Below are 20,495 nucleotides of genomic sequence, written 5' to 3'. Positions count from 1 at the left end.
TTTACTTTAATACATTTGTTTTATTATATATCAACTTACTTTTAGGTCACTCCAGAAGCCATGGTTTACAAATCACTAATTTTGAACAATCAGAACAATTCTTTATTTTAAAAAATCTTTTGGTACATCCAATTCAGACAACTCAAAAATAAGGGGGGGAAATCCTTTTACAAAAATTTAAAAAGCATTTTAAATTAATATCGCATGAAATGTGTAGATGCCACATTCAAAAAGGAAACTGCCAAAATCCACAAAACATACACAGGTGGAAATTACTGGGACTTATCCATTAATTTCCACCTGTTGGATATTACCAGGAGGCAGAAATGGTTCTGAAGCACCTCCAACTCTCTGTCATACACCAGCATTCCCCAACTAGTGCACTACAGATCGTTGAAGCTACAGTCCCAAGCACAGCTAGGAGCTGTATCCATGAATAGACCCAGAAAATACAAGGTTGAGGAAATCTGCTATATAAACTTTAATATGCAAAATCAGCATCTTTTTAAATCTTTGATGAGGAGAAAAGTAGTTTCCTGCTATATTTTATAAAAGAAGCTTACATACAGTTTTTTTTAAAGAGGAGATTGTATGTATGCTTTTAATATATTCTGTTTTAACATATACCTTCATATACCAACATATACCTAAAAGGGGCAAGATTTAACTCTAAGAGAAATTATAGACCAATATCAGTATTGAATAATGATTATAAGTTGTTCACAACAATTTCAGCAGATAGACTGAATTTTTTTTTGCAACAATTCATTCATGAAGATCAATGTGGATTTTTACCTAGAAGACAGTTTAATGACGTCATTAAGCTATATGTATATAGTATACTATATACTATATTTTATATGTCAATAGTATAATGAAAAACAAGCTGCATTAATTTTTTTTAGACACAGAGAAAGTTTTTGACAATTTAAATTGCTCTTTTTCATTTAAAGTTTTGGAAGATATGAATTTTGGAAGATACGAATTAGAAGTTTTGGAAGATATAATTTTGTCAGACGTGCCATAATGAGAAGATGGAATAGATATAAACCCAGGCTGTGTCCAAAAATACCTTTGTGGCTTTCACCACAAGAAGCATATTATAGAAGAAAAATGATAACTAAACACAAATGATTAACTTATGGTGATGTATTAGAATTTTCCCAGGGAGAATCCAAAATAACATCAAGAGAAGATTTGACATTAGAAGGATATACTATACATATCAATGGTTTTTCTATGTATAATTACTAGAAAGATTTAAAGTAGATAAAAGGACTTTTGATTTTGAACACTATAAGACTGGATTTGAAACAGAATTATGTACAAATGATGAACATGTTATTGCTAAAATGTACAAACTTTTACTGAAATTTAAAACAGAAGAACAAGTGAAAGAATGTATGATAAAATGGGCTAAAATTTTTGGTTATAACATACAAATAGAACAATGGGAGAATATGTGAATGAAAGGACTGAAATTTACATTATGTTACAATCTTAAAAAGAATTTTTATAAAATAATGTATTGTTGGTATTTGTCACCGGAAAAACTGTCTAAAATGTATAAAGGTATTTCAAATTCATGCTGGAAATGTGAACAAGTGGGGACTTTTCATCATGCTTGGTGGACGTGTAAAAAAGCTTTAAAAAATTGGATCCAAATACATATATTAATTCAGAAGATTCTAAAGATTAATATACAGCTGAAGCCAGAGATGTTTCTTTTGGGACTGATTGACAAAAAGTTGGAAAAAACTCATGGAACTTTGCTTCTCTATATGATAACTGCAGCAAGACTTTTATATGCAAAATGGTGGAAAGATCTGACATTACACATCTGACATTTTTATCTATATTTATTAGTTACTTGTAATTGTATTTTATATAGTCTATGTTTATATATTGTAATTATATTATCTATCTATTGTTTTATTGATTATTTTTTTGTAAACCACCCAGAGTCCCCCTGGTGGGAGGAGATGGGTGGTGACAAATTTGATAAATAAATAAATTACCCACAATGGAAGAGTGGATGGTGAAGATGATGGAGCTTGCTGAGACTAAACTGACAGCCTTGATCAGAGAAAAGACACTAAAGTTCAATGTTGATTGGAAGCTGCAGTTATTTATTTACTTACTTACTTACTATCCCACCTTTATTATTTTATAAATAACTCAAGGCAGCGACCATTGGACTTTTTGCGTAAAACAGAAAAAAAAATGAAATCATGATATATGGATTTGATGACTAGAAAAAATAGTAGATGACAGCAAAAATGAAAGTTATGTTGTAACCATAGGGTAAGAGTTTAATTTAAATTTATATCTATAACTATTGTAAAAGAAAATTGGAAGTTATTTCTTTATAATCTTTATTTTTTTTCCTATACTTTTGGCTTTGTTCTTTCTTTACTTTTCTTCTTTCCTTTATCTTAAATACAGTTTCTGTTAGTTTTTATCTTTCTTGTTTAAAAATCTAAGAAAATACATTTTGTTACTACAAAAATATATACTTTCCTGCACTGAAACATTCAGCATACTTTTCTTGATTTTAAGGCTTTATGTTTCTAGAGGAAGTAGCAGCAAAAGTATCAAAGTTAACAGGATTTTAATCCTGAGATTTTCTTTTGGTGCCAAGGCCTAATCTTGGGACATATGAAGAATTTATTATAATCTTAAATATGGTGCATGCTGTTATAGTAAAAATATGAAGCATTAATTACCAGCAAATTATTTTCTATACAGTACTGAAATCTTACATGTATGTTTTACCTTGTAACGTGTCTGTTCCACATCATAGATCTTCTTATCAGAGATCAACTTTGGTGCAAAAAACTTAGCTAATTTGGCAAGGTAAACACCATTCCTTAAACCTTCTTCCAGTTCAGTGGTGGGTGGTAATTCTTCATCTAGGCAGATTTCCATCCACCTGCAAAAACAAACATCCCCACATAATAACAGCTTTATTATAAAAGCTCTATTATAACATAATGCTTTAGATTCTTTCTGTAATTCAACAAACTAGCCATAATTCAGAACAGGGCGTCTTAACCTGTGACCTACCTCAAAATCATGGATGCAGCTTCCAGGGTTTCTCCAAACTTTGTCATGATTTTTAATAAACCACAAGAGGAAATTTACACTTTGGGGATAATTGTATTGATGGTATTTCATTTAACTAAACTTTAATTATATTTAATTAATTTAAACTTGAGTTTTATCGTAGCTCTGACCATTTCTTTGACTTGACTCTACCATATCACTCCAAGACCAAATGTGGACCACTGCCAGAATAATTGTCCCTGATTTATCAGGAAATGAGCAGGGGTACATTCAAAATACATATGGCCTCCTGTAGTATTTAGATTTTACAAATTCTGAGAAAGTTCAGGACAATTTTCTTTTTGGGATTTACAAAAATCTGTTTAGAAAGCTAGTCACACATTTTTTTCATAATGTTTCATTTTTTGCCCCCTCCCCCAGTTTTCTGTTATTTTCCCTAAATCTGTCCTCATTCCATGCCTGTTGAATATGCTCAGTTTACATCAAAGTTTAGTGAGATTAGATTTTCCCCCCTCAATAATGTGATGATTTTGCAAACACCAGGATCCATTAAGATTAATAATGAAATTACAGAGGTTCTAGAGAAATCTAAGATGGTGCAAAGAAAAGATTTCTGTATTCACAAAGAGAAAACATGTAGGATAGGATCAACAAGAAAACTGTAATATTAACCAAATCTTAAGTGAACAAATATAAATCCAACACTTATTCAAGATATAGCTAATTTGAGATGGTTCTTATTTTAATTTTGAGCCTATCTTCAGCTGTAATAAATTCCTTACTATGGGAGTTTAAGGAAGACAAATATTTAGTTTTTCCATTTCTTATGGACTAAACTTAGGAAATAAATGACAATCCCAGAAAAATTGTTTCATTGACTACATATTATCCAGAAAGCTATTCAGGAAGCTACAAAGCAATAAATCTTTCTCCTGGAAAGTTTCCACAGAAAGTGGAACTATACAAGACATTAGGCAGTACCTATAAATATGAAATCTGTTATACTAAGAGAAGTCTATTATTCTAAAATTAAGCCCATTATGTTTATGTTTAATGGATATGTTTTAGTATATGTTTAAATCATAAAACATTTTATTAAGATGGAAGAAATATCCACACAATAAATATCACAGTTCATTTTGTGAATCCTGGAGAAATTAAACAGAGGGATTAAATATGTCTTAATGATTATAAAATGTTCAAATCATTCTGTGGAACACTTTCCCTTTTTTTTTTTTAACGGAAGGCTGATCAAACAAAATTCTGAGGTGCTTCAGATCTGATTATAGACATTTTATTTACTTACTACATTTATTTATAAACTGTCCAGCTGCCCAAACTTTGGGCAGTTTATGGTAATAAATACTAAACATGTTTTTCATCTATAACACAACTAAAAAACCAGTAACAAAATCAATTCCAATTTTACTACAATCAAACTCATAGAATTCAATCTGCTGTAAATGTCGGCAATATAGTTCTTCATTTATATTATCATCATATCTTGGTAGAATTTATTATGAAGGTTCCCCACTTAATTACTATTCTTGACATTCCAGAGATATATATGCCATACTAATTTAATTAAATATTTTAATATGATTGGTAGCCTTCTTCCACAATTAGAATTGTCATCTGCATTATAAAAAAGAATTTGAGTAGCAATAACTAATTAAATAAATAAACAAACACTAAACAATGTAAAAGGTATACAGTATTTTTCAATATGTGTATTTAAAACTAAGAGAAGTAGAATATTTCTCTCAGGGAAAAAGATTACTTGGAAGTATCAATATTGTTGTATTTCAAAGTTCATCACAAAAAAAATATTAAAAAGAGAGCACTTCCAGTTCACGTTCACTGCCAAACTGAAATGTTATATACTACTTGTGGCCCTTATAAAGACCAAATACTTAAAATGTGCCCATATAGAATTGGGTGAATTTATTGCACACATATGCATGCACACATAGATAAGTATAAACTGATCACCATTTTTTTCACTTCTGATAGTTACTACTTTACTATTACTTAACCACCATATGAAGGTAACTGATTTACTAGCTCTTTAACTCCATTCAGGTGATTAAAAGAAATAGATTAAAAGTATTTAAAAGTATTAAAAGTATTAAAAGTATTAAAAGTAGAAACAGCATAGCATTATTTTTGTAAAGCAGTAGAACCATCATGGAGAAAGTCTATCTATATGGTCGCTAGCAGTCAACACCAACTTGATGGAACATAATCATATTCAAAAGGCAACTGATTATTCATTACCATCTGACTGGGGATTTTAGAAGTTGTATTCAAGATGCAGAACGCTGCATTTATAAATTGGAGGTACAAGGTAACTATTCACTTTTCATGTTGAAAAACTGAACTCTCATGGGCTACAAAAGTTCCCAACCAAGAGATCCCAGAGTTGTTCCACTAAAATTGAACAGCATACAGACATAGCACATCTATTTTAAGTAACATCATCCCCCAACACCAAAAAATAGGCTGAAAATTTTAGCTCTGTTCTTCCAGCAATATCAATTCTTGGACGCCTCAAAACCGTTTTTTTTAAAGGTACAGTCCACAGCCACAAAAAAGACTGTCTATTGTTTTAGATGCAAAGCAAGCAAGAAACATCAAACAGACTTGTGATGAGTCATTATTTCACAAGAGGGAATGTTTTTAATGGCATACCAACAACTCTCAGACAATCTCTCTAGCCTTATTAATTGTAGAAGTATTGCTAAATGCACCTCATTTTACCAAAATAAAGATTTCAAGATGGTACAAGAATGATTTTCATTTGGCAGTAATACAAACTGAAAATTTATGATACAGAAGAACAAACTTTTGGGAACAACACACTCTGGGAATAGTTAGCACAGCCGTTCTTCTTGAACTAAATTCTTCTGTAGTTACAAACAATAATTATTCCAAATCTGTATCTCAAGAGCTTATAATTCCAGGTAAAACTATCCACTTTCTTCCTTACCAAATAAAAACTAAAACTGAAATATACTGAATAAGATCACTAGAGTGTACAATTTTAAGCTAGATGGGACAATTAGGTAAAACTTGCAACATACTTATTCACATTAATCTGGACTGTCCAAACTCAGGAAAATATAAAGCCCACAATATGTTAATAATTTAAAACAATTTATTCATTTTTAACTCAGCCTGTCATGAGTACTGATGGCAAGCAGGAGGGGACCTCTATCCAGGGGGGAAAACGCAGGCGTAGTACTGAGGAATTAAGCAGCCATTCAAAGAGACACAGATCAGACCCGCCTTAGCTTTTGGGGTTTATATGTCTGGGTTTTTCCCACGCTTCTTCAGTTTGTTAGGATTTTCTGTCTTATGTAGCAGTAATAAACACTAGAGACCTATTCCTTGTCTCAGCATGATTCCTGACTGTTAGGACATCAATCCTAACAAACTCCTACTCCCATTGAAAGAGGGAGAAACAAAGAAAAATAAAGGAGAGACATTTGGGAAAATGTCTTTGGAAAACCAGGAAATTCGGCAAGCCATCCAACAATTGGCAGCAGCCCTGCAACAACACCAACAACAAGTAGATCTCCAGATCAACACATTACAAGCAGCTATGCTACAGCAGTTACAACAACCAGCTCCGGTTAACCCACAACTGGTGCCAGCAGCAGCAGCAGCTCCGCCAGTAGTCTTGAGATCCCAGGGCAGTTTACCAGAGAAGTTTGGAGGAGAAGCAGGACAGTTGAGAACTTCTCTCACACAGTGCACAATGTTTTTCGACAGCAGACCGGCAGAGTTTCCCACAGACAGAACCAGAGTCACCTTCATTTTAAGTCTGCTAAAGGGCCCAGCAGCCAAATGGGCTATTCCCATGGTGGAGAACAACGACCCAATTCTCAGCGACTACCAGAATTTTCTGGCAGGGTTCCAAGCACACTTTGACGACCCGATCAGAGAGGTCACTGCCAGCCAGGAAATTCGGAAGCTCAAGCAAGGCAACAAGAGAGTGGGAATCTACATTGCTGATTTCAAGCTGTTAGCAGGAGATCTGGACTGGAATGAGAGTGCCTTGAAAGACCAATTCAAACAGGGGCTGGATGAAGAAATTAAAAATGAATTAGTGCGCCAGGGAACACCAGCTACCCTAGAAGGTTTATATCAACTATCCGTGGTCATAGATGCCAGGCTAGAAGAGCTCAGACAGATGCAGCCGGGGAGAGGCAGGGGCCTCAGGGCGCTTCCAGGATTTCCAGCTCTGTCCATAGCATCTCCTTACTCAGGACCAGAGGAGCCGATGCAGATCGGGGCGAGCAGGAGGCTTATTTCCAAGGCTGAGAGACAGAGAAGGAGAGAACCCTCTGTTTCTACTGCGGAGTCCAGGGGCACATGGTGAGAGCTTGCCCAGTGAGAAGCCAAGCAAATTCCGTAAGAGCCCCAGGGCAAGCAGCTGAACCAAGAGCCACCTCCGCCTCTACTTCCAACCAGGGAAACTCCGTCGGTCTTCCTCCACAGAGCTCAGCAGGGAGACCATCAATCAATTAAGAAGGGCTCATTCCGAGGATTCCAGGCAATCCTTTTACTACTTACCAGTCATAATGCACATAAACCCAGAGCACCAGGTCAAGCTAGAGGCCCTCGTGGATTCCAGCGGATTCCAGAGCTTCCACCAAATTTATTGATGTACAGACTGTACAAGACTTCAACATCCCGACCATAGAATTGCCACGTCCCATAGAAGTGGAGACCATTGACGGCCAGCCCCTCAAGGCAGGGCCGATTAGAAGGTTCACAGAACCTTTGCAACTAACAACGGGAGACCACACTGAGTGGATCCAACTTTATGTTACGGCATCACTTAATGTGCCTATACTCCTGGGCACACCTTGGCTGAAGATCCACAACCCACTGTTGAACTGGACTACAGGAGCAATCTCCTTCCCAGCTAAGGAATGCCAGCACCACAAGATTCAAGCCGCTCTCCTCTCTCCAGCAACCAACGAAGCCATGGAAGCAGGGGGGGTCCAGTTGCCAGCCAAGTATGCAGATTTCGCAGACGTTTTCAATGAACAAGAGGCCACAGCACTACCCCCCCACAGGGACTGTGATTGCACCATTGAGTTGATACCAGGAGCCAGAATTCCAGCAAGGAAACAATATCCCATGTCCCCCAAGGAACTAGCCACCTTAAAGGATTACTTGGATTCTAATCTCCAAAAGGGTTTCATCCGACCATCTACTTCCCCAGCGTCTGCTCCTACCTTCTTCGTACCAAAGAAGCCTGACCCGTTGGCACCGGCAAACCAGGAGGCACCCATGAGAGTGGTACACAATTTCAGTTCCCTCAATAAACTCACAATAAAAGAAAATTATCCCCTCCTGACAATATCTGATCTGCTGGATCGCTTACAGAAAGCACGCATTTTACTAGATTGCACCTCAGGAATGCATACAATCTGATCCGGATGAAAGAGGAGCATGAATATCTGACTGCCTTTGATACCAGGTTTGGTAAATTTGAGTGCCTTGTTTTGCCCTTTGGCTTGTCTAATGCAGGAGCCATATTTTCCCAATTTATGAATCAAATTTTCTCTTACTAGATAAGTATCTAGTCATTTATCTAGATGACATATTAATATTCTCTGAGGATGCTACAACTCATGTAACCCATGTACGTAATGTCTTACAAAGATTGAGAGAGAACAAGCTGTTCGCCAAGCTAGAGAAGTGTGCCTTCGATTTAACTGAATTACATTTCCTGGGCTATAAAATATCAACAGAAGGCATATCCATGGATCCTTCTAAGGTCCAGGCAATTCTCTCTTGGCAACCCCCCCGAAATGTGAAAGAGGTACAAAGATACCTTGGGTTTTGCAATTTTTACAAGAGATTCATAAATAAATTTAGTGACAGGGCTAAACCCCTCACACAACTTTTGAAGAAAGGGTCAAAATTCATTTGGGGGGAGAGAGAGCAAGCAGCCTTCCAAGAATTTAAGCAATTCTTTGCATCCCAGCTGCTTTTAAAGCACCCTGATCCCACGAAGCAATTCATAATGCATTCAGATGCTTCCGATATTGCCATTGGGGTGGTGTTATTGCAATATACAAACAAAACCGAGAATACATTGCTGCCTTGTGCCTTTTTTTCACGCATGCTCTCACCAGCAGAGAGAAACTATGATGTTTTTAACAAGGAGTTGCTAGCAATTAAAGCAGCATTTCAAGAGTGGAGGCACTGGCTAGAAGGTGCAACCTTTCCTGTGAAAGTTTGCACTGATCACAAGAATTTACAGCTTCTACAAAACACCAGATCCCTCACCCCACGCCAAATCAGATGGAGCCAGTTTTTCTCCTGTTTCAATTTTGTTATTTCTTATGTTCCCAGGGCGCAGAACTGTTTGGCAGATGCCCTGTCTCGATCCATTCAGGCAACCCCCGCTACTCACCAGGAGGTACAGGCTACTATATTACAACCTCACAACTTTCAGCAGTCTATGAGGGGGAACCAGACAGAGATTTTAGCAGCAGGCAGACAAGCAGAGGACCTATTTACAAGAGTCAGAGCTCAGCAGCAACAGGACCCGTATGCCAGGGCCAGGATGGATGATCTCCAGAGGGCCCCGCAAGACACTGCCTCCCCCTTTAATGTGGAGGCAGGAATCCTCTGGCATAGCGGGCGATTATACATTCCCCCCTCATTGAGGGAAGAAGTACTAAGACTTTGCCATGACCACCGAACGGCAGGCCACGGAGGTGTTTTCAAAACTCTCCATAGAGCTCTTAGAGACTACTGGTGGCCTAAGATGACTGCAGACATAAAGGTTACGTTGCTTCTTGTCATACCTGTAGACGAGCCAAGCCTCTCCCAGGGAAGCCCACAGGACTCTTGCAACCCCTACCCACCCCCAGTAGGCCTTGGGATACAATCTCCATGGATTTCATCACTGATTTACCCCTGGTCCAGGGGCTGACTTCCATACTAGTGGTGGTGGACCTTTTCACTAAAATGGCGCATTTTATTCCTTGCAAGGGCCTCCCATCTGCACAAGCCACAGTGCAGTTGTTCATGGACCATGTTTTTAGGTATAGAGGCATGGTAAATCACTTGGTGAGTAACAGAGGCCCTCAGTTCACTTCCAGGTTCTGGAGGGCACTTTTCCAGTCATTAGGGGTCCAGATCCACCTATCATCATCGCAGCATCCGGCTAGTAACGGGCAAGCTGAGAAAATTAACCAATTGTTACAGCAGTATCTCAAGTGTTACACCACTTATCAGCAAGACAATTGGCCAGCCCTGCTCCCCATGGCAGAATTTACTTATAACAACTCTGTGCAATCCTCTACCAAGATGTCTCCTTTCCAAGCACTCTACGGGGTTAACCCTCAGGTGTTGCCCACCTCCTTCCAGCAGGGAGCTGTTCCAGCCGTGGCTGATTTTCTTAAAGAGCAACAAGCCGCACAGGAGTTGTTAAAGGAGCAGCTGAACAGGGCAAAGGGTGCTTACAAGAGAGCTGCAGATGCTCACAGACAAGAGGGGCCAGCGAATGCAGTAGGAGACAAAGTGTGGCTCTCTACCAAGTTTTTGACCTCTACCAGGCCCTCCAAGAAGTTGGGCTCTAAGTTTGTGGGCCCTTTCACTGTGGTACAGCAGATAAATCCAGTGGCTTATCGCTTAAAGCTGCCAGCATCCATGAAAATCCATCCAGTCTTTCACAGAGCCTTGCTAGCCAAGGACCCTCCCCCAAGTGCCTTACGATTGCAACTGCCCCCACCTCCAGTAATTGTGGAGGGGGAGGAATACGAAGTCGAGGAAATTCTGGACTCTAGGAGGAGAGGAAGGGGCATCCAATATTTAATACACTGGAAAGGGTACCCTGAGGAAGAGCGCACATGGGAGAATGCCAGAGATGTACATGCACCAACGCTGGTTCATCGATTCCATCAGCTTTTCCCTCACAAACCCAAGCCTCACACTCTACCACAGATTCCTCACTTGGCTGAGCAAGCAGAGGAATCCCAAGCAGAGGAGTTCGTAAGTTTGCAGCCTCCACCCCCGCCTGAAGCCTTGAGACCAGAAACAGAGGAGGAGGGAGAGCCTCAGCCCTCCACCTTGGGCTTGCATTTCCCAAGGGGGAGGGGGGAAGACTCTTCTAATTATCTAGCTATTTTCCAGCAGCAGCCACCTGGGCCAGAAGAGTTATCAGACCTGGAGAGCAGCACTGATTCATCCTTGGAGGAGTTTTCCTTTGAAGAATTTCCATCATTGCCCAGTTTCCATGGGAGCTTGGAGGGAGAGATGGACTCTTATCAGACCTCTGGAAGGGAGGGGGCTGAAATGGAATGTGAATCTGGAGGGGAGGGTGATGTCATGAGTACTGATGGTGAGCAGGAGGGGGCCTCTATGCAGGGGGGGAAACGTATGCGTAGTACTGAGGAATTAAGCAGCCATTCAAAGAGACACAGATCAGACCTGCCTTAACTTTTGGGGTTTATCTGTCTGGGTTTTTCCCACACTTCTTCAGTTTGTTAGGATTCTCTGTCTTATGTAGCAGCAATAAACACTACAGACCTATTCCTCGTCTCAGCGTGATTCCTGTTAGGACACTAACTGGAAAATATAAGTAACAATTTATTCATTGATTTAAGTTATAGGTGGTGACCTGCACATTTTTCCAAGTTTATTACCAAGGTAAATAAAAACATCTGACCAAAGTGTTTGCGCTAGACTCTACTTAAATCCCTTTATGATCATATAAATTTGTATTTTTAAATTACAAATGCTTTTGTGCTTTTTAATCTACAGTTTCAAAGCACTGTCTACAGTTTCAAAGCACAATGGGAAATATGTGGTCTTGTCTATTTCAACAGAGATTTCAACTTTAACAGAGAGGACAAGGGAGAGGATCCAGACCAGAAGCAGTAGGGACACATAAGGTTCCACTACATCATTCATGAAATGCTTCAATAGTGGGTTACAAAAAGAGAGGACACAGAAGGTGGCTTCATCCAGGAGTTTCCTGCTATATTCAGCAAGACTGGAAACATTAGAATCACTTAGAACTGATGTGGTAGGATCTTGAACTAAGTGGAATACTGATTCCTCCACTGTTGGAGAAAACTGCTGATCTTCATCAAGAGAGAATATGCTATCTTATCAGTTGTTTGCTGTAGGAATTGAGGCTTTTCAGAGAACTGGGTGTTTAGTTTTCAACCTTAGCATCAGGAGAGGTTGAAGATGATGTTACAAAGAATGAGAAGGCATCAGAGACATAATCATCAAGTTTAGAGACAGCATGAACTCCACTAGGATAAGTGTGGCTCAGTGAGATTGGATACATTCTGAAGCCCAATGGCCTCACTATATTCAAGCCTAATTGAGTAAGAGGCCATATGAGTTTGGAACTTGGATATAAGATCTAACTCAAATGACCATCTTGGAGAATAGACAATTTTGAAGGTGAGAAAAAAGTATTGCAAAAGCTATTCATAATTGGTCCGAGGCATGATTAGGCAATGGAGCTTGAGAAGACTATGGAACAGACAGTATGTGGTATGAGTATGTGGCAACCAACTATAATCTCAGTGATTTGAGGTTAAGACTGAGCCAAAGTGGAAGATAAGAGGGCAGTCCAAAAGAGTACATCTTAAGGGTGTTCTGTCTTGAACTTTCCTTTCTGTTATCTGTTCCCTAGATTTATGAGGAACTGGTAAGGATTGGATAGTATGGATTGAAGACAAAAAAATCAGGAATACGGTAACAGTTTTCCTAACAAATTTTATTAAAAGGCATAAGAAAAAACTTTAGGATCGGAAAATACCCTGCCCAACTCCTGTTTTTTTGCCATCAAAGGCTAACATGGGTCTCCTCTTACAATATGGACTGGAGAGCCCATCAACAATGAAACTGATAATCTCAGGTTGGAAAAGGCCGTTGTGAAGAAAATTTTGCAGCTGCTGGAGCCAGAATCAAGAAGGCAACATGGTCTTCATCCCTCTTTTTCTCTTTCCCCTGAATAGAATGGGTGGCCTCTTGGAAGGTTTTAAACTCTAAGTGGATAATTTCCTGGGTGCTGATAATGCAGAGCAGACACCTCTGTGGACAGTGGAAGATTTGGTGGATGAAGGAACTATCAGACAAGTTCTGGGATCTGGCAGAAGGCATGGAGGAAGATTGAAGGGGGGGAGGGGCTACAATAGCTTGAGAATCAGCTGTCACTGGCTTACCTTTACTGGAAAAGATGCAGTTTATGCTAGGATGCAGGTGGATGGGAAAGTTCCTGAAGTGCTGGTATGTGTAAAATGGGGCCCTTATAGCATAAGGCCAAAGGCATATAAAAGACTGCTTTTTCTGTTAAATCACAAAGATTGTGGGATTCCCTGTCCTGGGAAATTTGTCCAACTATTCCTTAATGGTGCATAGACATTTTTTTGAAAAGTGTGTTCTACCAGCTCTTTAATTTGAATTGTATTTCTTTTTCTTTAATTATTATATTGTTCTAATATTATGTTATATTAATTTGATTTGTAATGTGCCTTTCAACTAAACTGACATTGTAAGTTGTTCCCTACATTTCATGTTGGCCTTTAAAATGAATCTGGAAGGCAGAATTGATAAAATAAATATTCACAATTTTAGATGGTTTTTCTGGCATCTACTAATGGTGTTTATTTGCATGCCCAGGGAGAAAATTATATTAAATAATGTGTGATTCCAAGATTTCTATTGTCCCAAAAGAAAATGTGCCATTTTCACTTTAAATTGTATGCTCTCTATTCAAAAGAACAGAAAAACTGATAGCTTAGTCATAGACAGACCATCCTGCAGGGACAATGTTGCAGCTAGCCAGCATTTGAAATTCCCCACTTCCAGTAATAGGTAACTAATTTCACCTACTGAGTGGTATAGAAAGAACATTGTGATGATCACATGTTCAATACACAAGCTAGAGCCTGTCACTAACCATTCCCCCATGATCTGACTGAGCTTAGGTAAAATGATTTTCTGTCAAGTATTACACTGAAATCTGAAATAAAATTAGTTTTACCTTTACATCTATTCCATTCTAGGCCTCATCTTACTCCTCTTTTTTATCAACAAGGCCATACTCCTAAGACCCAGATTTAACCCTCAGCTTTGATCTGTTGCCCACTCTTTCCACTGCTGTTTCCACAATTTAATGGACAGCAGAATCCGTGTTACTTCAGAGCAGTGTCTCTATACAGTAAACCATTGCTTTAATGGTTTTTATTAATTGTAGAAGTATTGCTTCTACAATTAAGCAATAATTGGGGGGGCAAAGGGTGTCCTGTCCATTAAAACAAAATATCCATTAAACCCAAATTGGTTGTAATACATGTGTATTTTGCACATTCTTCACATACATAAAATGGGAATGGGCTTTTACATACATACATTTTATATAGCAAGCAGGATTTTATGCATATGTAGAGGCATACATTATACAGAAAAATCATGCCCACTGCATTTGAAGTCTGCTAAATTGTCACCTGTTAACTTGAGGGTTTACTGTAGGTAAGCATGCATAACTTACAATCACATTATCTTAAGATCATGTTGATTTTGTCATCAAGGAAAGCCAGGAGACAGAAAAATGTAAAGGAAGAAGGCAAAAAAGCCAATGTCACAGCAAGAGAGTGTCAAAGCCCATGAAGAGCCAAGCCCAAACTCTAGAAGCGTTTGTACCAGATATAACAAGAGATCTCTGTGTCATGTTCATCGTTCCGATGGTCTGGATACATCGTAACGTTTCTCATGTCAATTTCCTGATCCGTGTCTGTCATTTGCTGGGAGGAGAATTTCAGCCGTGCCGGGCTGTAATCTCCTTACTGTTACTGAGGAATGTATGTTTGGGTTATTGTATGTGTTCAAGGTTACTTTCCCAGGCCGATGTGTAACGGTTACCAACACCTGGGAGGGGGTGGTTGCTATGGTGGGGCGAGGGGCGGGATCGGGTTTGAAGCGAGGGTTTTTAGTTTGTATTTGGCGCGCTTTTGGTCATTCTCAGCTTTCTTTGTATTTGCATACTATTCTCTCAATAAATCAGTTATCCTTAAGCACCTGCTTGTGAGACTGAGTCTGTCAGAATAGGCAACCATTACACTCTGTAACACTTTCATGTGAAATCACCCTATTTCAACATTTGCCACTGTCATTCCAGATGATTACTCTTGTTTACACAAACTCTAGTCTTAGTTGTTTTCATTATGGCTACGTCTTAAAATCACTTAAGTCATTCACGCCCTGTGTCATGTTCACTGTTTCAATGTGCACTGTACATCGTAACGGTTCACATGCCATGGTGCTGACACGCGTTTCTGTTTGGGAGGGAGCTGCTGTGAAACCTTGTGCCAAGCTCTGTATTTATGTTCATTTCAATGGAATGTGTTTGGGTTATGTGCTCTGCTCAAGGACTTTTCCCGCGGACCAGCAGAAGCCGTTAGGAGCACCTGGGATTGTGAGCCTGGGAAGATTCTACGGGGGGAGGGATCTCGTTTGTACCGAGGGTTTTTTAGTTTGCATTTGGTGCACTTTTTCCATTCTCAGCTTTCTTTGTGATCCTGCATACTATTCTTTAATAAATCAGATATCTTTATGAACCTGTTCATGAGTCTGATGGTGTTTTAGGATAGGCAATCATTACATAAAGCTGAGAATCACCAAAGTTGTACCGTTAGCTCCTGCCAAGATTAGTTTCTTGTGAGGGAAGAAAGTTAACTATGGCCAAAGCCAAACCCACGACCGGGAGACTCGAGGAGCCGACTAGCTTGATGCCCAAGTCAATGGTCAGGAGTGAAGAACGGAGCCTCACCCCAGAACCTTCAGCTTCACGGCAGCATTCAAGTTCCAGCCCGGAGGGAGAGGGATCTGAAGATGGGAGAGCAGCAAAGCAACCGGCACCCAACGAATCGCCCACAGAGTTGATCACCTGGGAGGAAATGGGAGAACCCCAGCCAGGGACGTCCCAGGTGTCCTGGAAATATCGGTTCCCACTGGCTCCAAACGTAGAATATACCATGGTATCAGAAGGGAGTCAGTCTAACACGAGACGGAGGGAAGAATCTCAAACCCCTGAAAGGCTAAGAGTGGTAGAGGCCAAATTAGAATCGATGGAGTACATGCTAAAAGCCCTGTCTCTGTCATGGGGGGGGACAGCCAAGGTGTGAATGAGATTCCAGCTCCATGCAATCACCCTCCATCCCCTCACCTGGACCACCGGCGGAGCGGGGCCGGAGACAAAGCCAGGATGAATCTCCACCCCGCAGAGCCCGTCCAACAGTGTCCCCACCCCGAGACAGGAGAACTACTGTAACCTGGGGCCCAACTACTCAAGCAGCCGCTAATTCAGCTCCAACAGGAGCGGGGGTGAAAGACTTGACTGTCAAGTTTGACAGGGATCCAACTAAGTTGTCTTTCTTCCTCACTAATGCTAAAAGTTATATGAAACAGTTTGGCCCCTGCTTCCCTTCCAAAGAGGCTAAAATAACTGCCATTGCCACCAAGCTGAAGGGACGAGCGGCTGATTGGTATGTTCAATTAAGTGAGGCTAGCTCCCCTGAGCTTGAGGATTTCGAGGCATTTATGTGGGTGTTAAAGCTGCATTTTGAGGATCCTCTAGCCAAGGCAAGGGCTAAAAGGGCACTGGAGGATCTTATCCAGGGCCAACTGTCTGTAGCTGATTATGCCCTGGAGTTTAAGGCTTTAGCTGGGAAAATTACTGACTGGTCTCAGTCAACCTTAATAGAACGATTTAAAGAGGGACTCAACAGGGACGTCCTGCGGTGGGCGTTGTGTAGAGACGACCCAGAGACATTGTATGAATGGATCTGTCTGGCCAGCAAGGCTGAGCATGCCCAGCATACCTATATGCAAACCAAACAACCTGAAAAGCAACCAGCCACCATGAGGGGACCCCGAAGTGCCGCAACTGCTACCTGGTCAGGCTACAGAGCCTGGGAAGAGGAGAGAGATCGGCGCTATGCGAAGGGTCAGTGTCTCCAATGCGGAAAGGAAGGACACTGAGCAGCTGATTGCCCAAAAGCCAAGGCTGGAGATCGAGTGGGCAAGCTGCCGGCCAAATCGCCACCCTCATCGCAGCGGATGACAGCAGCCAAGGGGGCGGCTGACGCTGAAGAAGTACCCTACTTCTCGGGAGAGGTTGAAGATGACTCTAAGGAACCGGCGGGAAACGCCAGCCACCTGCCTTGAAAAGCGCCTGCGGGCAGGTGGAGGAGGATGGGCGCGAAGATGCTATGCTGAGTGCTGACTGTCCAACTCTAGCAGTAAAAGTGAAATTGGGCTCCCGCACTAAGAATACGGAAGTCTGGGCTTTAGTTGACTCTGGGTGTTCCAGGTGTATGATTCACCCTGATCTGGTTGCTGCTCTGGACCTGCCTAGCTTTCCCCTCCAGCAGCCTTTGATCTTCACACAGTTGGATGGTTCAACGGTGGGGGTGGGGGGCGGCGGCAACCCATTTCACTGGAACTGTCACGATGCAAATGGGCAGCCACCGTGAGACTTTAAAATTTGTAGTGGCACCTGCTGGCAATCCCTTGGTAATTCTGGGGATTCCCTGGTTGACCTATCGAAGCCCATATATAAACTGGGAACACAGAACTCTGACTTTTAAGGATGGGTTTTACCAAGCCCCTACAGCGGCGAGAGCTTCACGTGCGGGGGTTGGAAGGGCTGCAATTGCCATGCCGCGCCTTAGTTTGGCACATTTAGAAGGCTTGCCAGATCGATACCAAGACTTTGCAGACGTCTTTGGGGAAATGGAAGCAGATCAGCTACCCCCCCATCGAAAAACTGACTGTGCAATAGAGTTGGTTCCCAACGCTCAATTGCCCAAGCCAAAAATTTATCCAATGACTCAGAAAGAGCTTGAGGCATTGCAGGACTTTATCGACAAAAATCTGTCAAGGGGGTTTATTGAACCTGCAAATTCCCCAGTTGAGGCCCCTGTGCTTTTCCGGGAAAAGAAGGATGGCATGCTTAGGCTTTGTGCGGACTATCGGGGGTTAAATTCCATCTCGATCTGCAACAAATATCCTCTGCCACTAATGAAACACATGTTAGCCCATTTGTCCAAGGGCAAGATTTTTTCCAAGCTCTACCTTCGTGAAGCCTATTTTCGCATCCGCATACGAGCTGGAGACGAATGGAAAACTGCTTTTAATTGCCCATTGGGTTCATTTCAGTACAAAGTCCTCCCTTTTGGGTTAGCAGGGGCGCCCGGGGTCTTCATGCAATTGATTAAGGAAGTGTTACATGATCATTTGTTTAAAGGGGTCCTGGTTTATTTAGACGATGTTCTCATTTACACTGAAACCGAGGAGGAACACGAACGCCTTCTCAAACAGGTGTTAAGCAAGCTTAGAGATGCCAAACTCTATGCCAAGCTTTCCAAATGTGAATTTCACAAAACCCAACTTGACTATCTAGGCTATAGGGTATCTAACAAAGGCATTGAGATGGACCCTGAAAAAATTCAGGCGATTTTAAGTTGGGAACGCCCCCACACCTGGAGGCAATTACAAAGTTTCTTAGGGTTCAGTAACTACTATTGGCAGTTTATCCAGGGATCTGCTGAGATTGCTTTGCCCCTTACTGACTTACTATGTACCAAGGGTTTGGGAGAGACTCGCAAGGTGAAAAATCCTGGGGCAGTGCTGAATTGGACACCTGAATGCCAGGCAGCATTTAAAAAGTTAAAAACCCTTTTCACTGCTGAGCCTATTTTACAGCACCCCGATCCTGAATGCCCTTTTATGGTCCAAGTTGATGCTTCTGACTTCTCAATTGGGGCTATATTGTTACAGAAAGATTCTGAAAATCACTTAAAACCCTGCGCTTATCTGTCCAGAAAATTTTCTGAAACTGAACATGTTTGGGAAAAGGAGGCTTTTGCTGTAAAAGCCACTTTGGAAGCCTGGCGTCACCTCCTGGAAGGCGCTAAATGCCCTTTCGAGGTTTGGACCGATCACAGGAATTTGGAAGCCCTCCACACACCCCGGCGTCTCAGTCCTAAACAAATTCACTGGGCTCAATTTTTCAGTCGCTTTAACTTCCAGTTAAAATTTATTCCAGGAAGAAAAACTTTCTGGCCGATGCTTTGTCACGTCTGCCTCAGGACCCTGACCACGTGGCAGATATAGTTGGGACTGTTCTCACTGAACCACAACTGGGCTTGGTTGCAGTCACCCGGAGCCAAACCCGTGCGCAGGCAACCCCGCCCCCGGCTCCATCTGGGAGGCGCAAAATGCAAATTTCTTGTCAGTTACAGAAGGACTTTCTCCAGGCGCTGAAATCTGACACTTGGTTGCTAGCTAATAGAGACAATGTTTCTTTTGAAAACGGTCTGGCGTGGGTGGAACACCGCCTTTATGTTCCTGAAACTTTGAGGGCTGATGTTTTGCAGCATTCCCATGATGACAAACTTGCTGGACACTTTGGTTTTGTCAAAACCTTGCATTTGGTTCACCGTCAATTTTAGTGGCCGAGCTTAAGGCGTGACGTGAAAGACTATGTTGCTTCCTGTCCTGTTTGTGCCATGTCAAAGCGGAAAGGGGGTAAACCACAGGGGCTTCTGCAGCCAGTGGCCAGCCCATCCCGTCCCTGGGAGGAGATTTCTATGGATTTTATTGTGGACCTGCCTCCCAGTCAGAAGAAAACTGTCATTTGGGTTGTAAAAGATTTTTTCTCCAAACAAGCCCATTTCATTCCATGTGCGTCCATCCTGTCAGCCCGCAAATTGGCCTGCCTCTTTCTCATCCACATCTACCATCTCCACGGTAGCCTCTCCCGTTTGGTCAGCGACTGTGGGACACAGTTCACTTCCCAGTTTTGGAGATCATTTTTAAAATTGTTTGGCACCAAACAGGCGTTGTCCACATCGTCGCATCCTGAGACTGACGGATCTACGGAGGTTTTGAACTCTACCCTTGAACAATTCCTAAGGGCATACATAAATTACCACCAGGACAACTGGGTTGACTTGTTGCCCTTTGCTGAGGTGTCTTACAACAACGCTGTCCATCAGAGCACTGGGCATACCCCTTTTCATGTGGTTTCTGGTCATGACATTGTTCCCATCCCTGAGCTGCCACAAACCCCTCCCCAGTCCTGTTCTGCCTCTGACTGGGCTGTTCAGCTGGCTGACTCCTGGCTGGTGATTCAGCAGGCTTTGGCTGATGCCCAGTCTGCTTACAAATTCCAAGCCGATAAACGCCGTTCTGTGCAACACGATTTCAAAATTGGGGATCAGGTTTATCTTTCTACCAAATTCATAAAGTCCCCACAGCCCTCTAAAAAGCTTGCTCCCAAATTCACTGGTCCTTTCCCTATTGTTGGTATTGTCAATCCAGTTACTGTTAAGTTGGACTTGCCTCACAATTTGAAACGCTTGCACCCTGTTTTC

General features: G+C 41.4%; 1 protein-coding gene across 2 annotated transcripts in view; it reads right to left on the bottom strand.

The window, feature by feature from the left end:
* Nucleotides 1–20,495, bottom strand: part of IQGAP2 (IQ motif containing GTPase activating protein 2) — a 166,299-nt gene that overhangs the window by 71,837 nt on the left and 73,967 nt on the right. For both annotated transcript variants that reach the window (XM_063295538.1, XM_063295539.1), the window contains exon 3: nucleotides 2,776–2,932. In XM_063295538.1, coding sequence (XP_063151608.1) covers nucleotides 2,776–2,932 — 157 coding nt within the window. The remainder of the gene's footprint in view (nucleotides 1–2,775; nucleotides 2,933–20,495) is intronic.

Source organism: Candoia aspera, chromosome 2, assembly GCF_035149785.1.
Source record: "Candoia aspera isolate rCanAsp1 chromosome 2, rCanAsp1.hap2, whole genome shotgun sequence".
Classification (NCBI taxonomy): Eukaryota; Metazoa; Chordata; class Lepidosauria; order Squamata; family Boidae; genus Candoia; species Candoia aspera.
This window is presented reverse-complemented; position numbering and strand designations above follow the sequence as displayed.